The sequence below is a fragment of the Salvelinus namaycush genome, chromosome 12 (genome assembly GCF_016432855.1).
Source record: "Salvelinus namaycush isolate Seneca chromosome 12, SaNama_1.0, whole genome shotgun sequence".
In the NCBI taxonomy this organism is placed as follows: Eukaryota; Metazoa; Chordata; class Actinopteri; order Salmoniformes; family Salmonidae; genus Salvelinus; species Salvelinus namaycush.
The window spans coordinates 34310841-34316431 of record NC_052318.1 but is presented as its reverse complement, the minus strand read 5'-3'; the positions used below and the strand labels follow the sequence as shown (position 1 = coordinate 34316431).

General features: G+C 41.5%; 1 protein-coding gene across 3 annotated transcripts; it reads left to right on the top strand.

Moving 5' to 3' along the window:
• The first annotated feature begins 811 nt into the window (after positions 1–811).
• LOC120056553 (mitochondrial uncoupling protein 2-like) lies at positions 812–2596 on the top strand. 3 transcript variants are annotated; one of them, XM_039004736.1, is made up of 6 exons: positions 812–937; positions 1102–1309; positions 1416–1613; positions 1717–1818; positions 1917–2097; positions 2282–2596. In XM_039004736.1, exons 1-6 carry the CDS (start codon positions 812–814, stop codon positions 2394–2396), a joined length of 930 nt encoding a protein of 309 aa, XP_038860664.1. In that variant the 3' UTR covers positions 2397–2596. The 3 variants fall into 3 exon arrangements, with proteins under 3 accessions (XP_038860664.1, XP_038860666.1, XP_038860665.1); XM_039004738.1 differs by lacking the exon at positions 1416–1613; XM_039004737.1 differs by lacking the exon at positions 1717–1818.
• Positions 2597–5591: the final 2995 nt, after the last annotated feature.

Below are 5591 nucleotides of genomic sequence, written 5' to 3'. Positions count from 1 at the left end.
GTATTTTTGTGACAATTTGTTTTACAAGTAACTAGGTCATTTTGTTGAGTTAAAATTGGTTTAAATTGAAATAGAAGTAGCAACAGTAGGTCTACTAGATTGTAAAATAAGGAGAAATGGTACCTATGGTAGGACTAGCAGCAACTGTAATGAGTGGTAGCATTTGAAGTTGTAATAGATAAGTTATCATATTTCATGCCAGATAAAGTCATACTTTACCATAATTATAGTCATAATCATAATCATCGATGAAAGTTTATTGATGTTCACAGGTAGTGGCATGCTGCTTTGCTGTCTCCAGGCAGATTTTATGGACCAAGGCATTTCATCAGCAAAACCCCTCCAAACAAGAAGTTTACCTGTGAAAGAGACTTGAAGATTCTCCTCATCAATATCGCTCACTGACAGGTACTACATCCCACTGAAAGTTGCACTGTATGGGAAAACCTTAGCAAATAAATCAAAGCATGTCCCGCTTAGCAGGAGATGACAGTGATTGACCGCACCATTCTCTGTATAGCTACAATGCAAGTACACTATGTCAGTTTGGATGAACATACTATGCTAGCAGCAGTAATCTTAACCAGACAAGTCTATGTGCAAATTCATATATGATGGAATGGAATGTTGATGTGCAAGTGGTCACCTGCCCTTCATGAAAATACCTCTGTGTGATGTAATATAGTATCCAATCATTATCTCTGTGTCCTGTCCCCTCTGTTAACCACAGAGTTGCTCAGCAGGCTGATCCTTGTTGCTCTACTGTTGAATTGATTGTCTTGAACTCAAGCAACACATCTCCGGCACAGCTATGGTTGGAATAAAACCCACAGACCTGGCGCCAACGACGGCTGTCAAGTTTGTTGGTGCAGGCACAGCAGCCTGCATCGCTGACCTTGTGACCTTCCCCTTGGATACTGCCAAAGTCAGACTACAGGTGAGGGGTGTGGATGGATGAGAGGCAGGCTAGGTGGCCTTGATTAAAACTGAACATTAAATCTGCACAAATCAGTTAAAATGTAGATTGAATGTGAGAAAGCGCAAGCCGTGGTGAATATCCCCCAGTCAGGTGTCAGCAATCCTATCTACTTTGTATTCCAGATTCAAGGGGAGGCTCAGTTGGGGCATGGGGCCCAGGCTGTGCGGTATCGGGGCGTGTTTGGTACCATCACCACAATGGTGCGTACGGAGGGGGCCAGGAGCCTCTACAGCGGGCTGGTGGCAGGGCTCCAGAGGCAGATGAGCTTCGCCTCTGTCCGTATCGGCCTCTATGACTCCATGAAGCAGTTCTACACTCATGGCTCTGACAGTAAGTTTTACAACCCCTATATAACCTTAGAACCATGCATGTGCTGACTATCTTATACACTTCATTTATTGGGGACCCATAACTAACTGTGCACACCTCTCTTCAGGTGCTAGCATCGTTACTCGGCTCATGGCAGGCTGCACCACCGGAGCAATGGCTGTGATGTTTGCTCAGCCCACAGACGTGGTCAAGGTGCGTTTCCAGGCTCAAGTACGTCTGGCTGACGGGGTGAAGAGATACAACGGTACTATGGACGCTTATCGGACCATCGCCCGAGATGAAGGGGTGCGGGGCCTTTGGAAAGGTTGGTAGCAATCTCACAGTCAGGAAGGAAAAATGCCTGTCCTGAAAATATTAGAACAATTGAGAACAAAAAACTTACTTAAATCTATGTTCCTCTGTTCCAGGCTGCATGCCGAATATAACGCGCAATGCCATTGTGAATTGTTGCGAGCTGGTCACCTACGACATCATCAAGGAACTTATATTGAAGTATGACCTAATGACAGGTAAGGTTACTCTCTAGTTTTGACCTAGAACTGTATTACATAACATTAATGTAGCTATGTAATGTCAATGTAATGTATGTTTGATATTTCTCCCCCAGATAACCTTCCATGCCACTTCACGGCTGCGCTCGGTGCAGGGTTCTGTACCACCATTGTCGCATCACCAGTAGATGTGGTTAAGACCAGATTCATGAATTCAACGTCAGGCCAGTACAGCAGCGCAATGAACTGTGCCTACACTATGCTGACTAAGGAGGGGCCAACAGCCTTCTACAAGGGGTAAGAATTTGATCATTAAGGCTTGCTAGAAAACATTTTGAATGGCATTATCCTATATTAGAATGGAAAACTGCTGCACCCGCTATAACATCCGCTAAACTGTGTACGTGACTAATAAACTTTGATTTGAAAACACCTGTCTGCTACGCAGCTATAATAGCATCTCCTTTCCACTCTCTCACAGGTTTGTGCCCTCCTTCCTGCGACTGGCGTCCTGGAACATTGTGATGTTTGTGTCTTATGAGCAGATCAAGAGGGCTATGATGAGAACAAAGACCTCCTGGGAGTCACCATTCTGATTTTTTGTTATTTTTCTAATGTTTCTCTGGACTGAGCCTTGCAGGCATGAAGGCTTCACCACAGCACAGTGGATATCACGCCTGTTCTCCCCCATTGTTCCATGAAATGGATTTCTGGAGTGGGCTTCTAACAGTGGTGACATATATTCATTCACAGGAGGTATGTGGCACCTTAATTGGGGAGGACAGGCTCCTGGTAATGGCTGGAGCGGAATGGTATCAAATACATCTAACACATGGTTTCCATGGTTTTGATTCCATTCCATTTGCTCCATTCCAGACATTATTATGCTCCGTCCTCCCATCAGCAGCCTCCTGTGGTAGGATTATCCACCACTATACATGTTAAGGTGTAAGGCCCAAACGGGGCCCATGTAAAATGGTCTGGTAGCAAATGGCCTGTGAAACAATGGCCACTTTTAGATAGTAGAGCGGAGCCATAGACCGTTCCTCTTATTCTCCCTCATTCTTTTCCTTTGACTGTGTAAAGAAATGTTTACAGTTTTGCGCTTATGATGAAGTTGTTTATATTTCTATGTATTATTTGTTTACATGTGGCGTTTTCTCATTAAGATGTGACCAGCTTTATCGCTGGTCGATAACTCATAATCAGGTCATGAATTATGTATATTCCAATGCAAATGCAATACATTCGGTTGACCTAAAACATAAATAAAGCTGCACTTTTCCCCCAATTGGGTTGCCTTTTTAGACTTAAAACGACATTCTAAATGGTAGAGAAGTATATAAATAACCTCACTTACAGCTCTTTATCTAATGGGATCAATCTTCTCTCTGTAAAATTCCATGTTGACCACTGAAAAAAAAAATGGGCGTGTAAGTGGGGCAGAGACTTTACTCGATACACACCTGCTTTCTTTTACAAAATGGAGCATCTTTATACTATCTTTATCCTTACTTTAGAGTGGCATACACATACAATAGTGTGCTAAGTGAGATTTAAAACTGCAGACCCAAACCATTGACTTTAGTGAACCAAATAACTTCTTCCATAATATTTGAGAGACACGTAACTACAGAGGCAAGATAAGCAAGAAACAGAGGGAAATGCTTAAAGTTCTATTAGCACCAACTGATACATGCATAATGCACTCAGTTGCTTTTAATATAATTTCATGTTTCAAAGTATTAAACTTACTTATCCTCTCAAGGAGCTTCGTCATTTCAGCCATGCATTGTTATGTGTCCTTATTAACAACAAGGCAGCTTGTGTCCGTTGATGAAGCTGACTGTTTCCCAGTGACGGTCCTTCTCAGCCTGTGATTGCTGATAAAGCCAGAGGCTCAATGATGAACCATATGTGGAGGTGGTGGTAGTCAGGGCTCCAATCCTGTGACTAGACTTAAGGCTAAGTCCAAAGGTAGTAAATCCATATATATTTGCTTCAGCTTGATCAGATTTATAAATTGAATTATTTTCCTAACACACCCATCTTGTCCAACTTCAAAACAACCAAGACATGTTACAATAGCATACGTCTCCAGACCAGTGTTGTGTTCGAGACCACCTGAAGCTAGACCGATTCAAGACCAAGTCCGGAGCAAATAAAGTCAGAGTCAAGACCAAAACCGGGAGGGGGGGGGGGGGGGGGGGGGGGTTGAGACCAAGTCAAGACCAACACTGGGAGGGGGACAAGGGGTCCGAGACAGAGTCAAGACTGAGGCCAGAAAAATGTGAGTCCAATACAAGACCATGATTGTGATGTTGTCAAATCACCACCACAAGAGTTCAAAATGTCCAGTATTTCTGTGTTCATATTTCAGAACAACATATGGATTCTTTAGACATTCAGAATAGTGTACAAAATGCTGCTGAGGAAAAATAGAGCCACTCTACAAATTATTACTAACCCAAACACAGTGGGGAACAATGGGCCTTCTACACCTTCAGAGAGGGGCTAAGGAGTTATAAAATAATTATTATAATAATATAATAATCATGATGATTATACTATTATTTTCAATTATGTTCTGATTTAATCTCTTCAGTTTTTTTTGGAAAGGAAAGGGTTAACATTGAAGAGAAAAAAGATCCAATCCATATTTTTCTTTGCTGGTCTCTGGGGAGATAAATCCAGCTAGCTAAATCAGCCATTGGCTAGGCCATCCAAAGCTAGATAAAGGCATCTACCATTCAACTGGGCAGAGGAATCAACCAAATCACATTTTGACTTAATGGGTGGGAACATTTTACAAAAACCTATGGAAACTTCTGCCTTCTTGAAGGCCAACAGGTCACTGCATAATAGCGACCAGTAGTTTCCCCATGGTCTAGCTACCTATCTTTTGTTACTGGCTACTTTGCAGCGGCTGCAGCAGGTGTTATCAAAGAGGATGTTGTTGCTAATTTGTTAGCTTCTCCCATTTCTAGAATAAATTTCAACAAGAAGTTAGGTTTCAAATGATCATCATCTGATGAGTAGAATTGTGTTTTTTATTGCAGCGTGCTTGCTGTTGTTAGCCATCTCTTTGAAGATAACTTATCTGTGTGAAACATTGTTGCATTTAAAGTGGAACTGACAGCATTTTAGCAACATTAAATATTTTTTTGAACTTGTTCATTTACACCCCCAGGAAGAATATGACACTTTTTAAAAACATTTTCTGACAAGCGACCACCTAAGATATTTTCACATTTTCATAAATTCTGAGAATGTTTGGGAATTATGTATACTAAAGCATTTCGGAAAATTCTATAGCAAAATAAATTGGAAAAGCGGCCGTGCATTTGGACAATTAATAGACACTGCAGTAAATAAAACAGACTAAAAACATTTATCTTGTCCAGGATCGGAGTCTACACAGACTGGTGCTCTATAGCCAATCAGAGCTACAGTAGGCCTTTATATAAACAAGCAATTTGCCACACGGGCCTGCCATCATTCACTTTGAACTCTACTGATTGTTTACAGGCAATTGCAACAGCGGGACTTTAGATCACTAGAACACATTCGCCAAAAGCCACAAAATAAACCTGAATGGATTTCTGCAAATAATTAAACGCCACTGGAGTCCTCTTACATTTGGAAACTTTACAGTTCTATTGATCAAACAACCATGAAAAGGTAGGCTCTCTCTCTCTCAGTTATGCACATCAACAACAACAAGATCAACAACTAATGCTTTTTCATCTACTTGTCGTCAAAATTGCACTGATAAACGATGGGGAATTGTA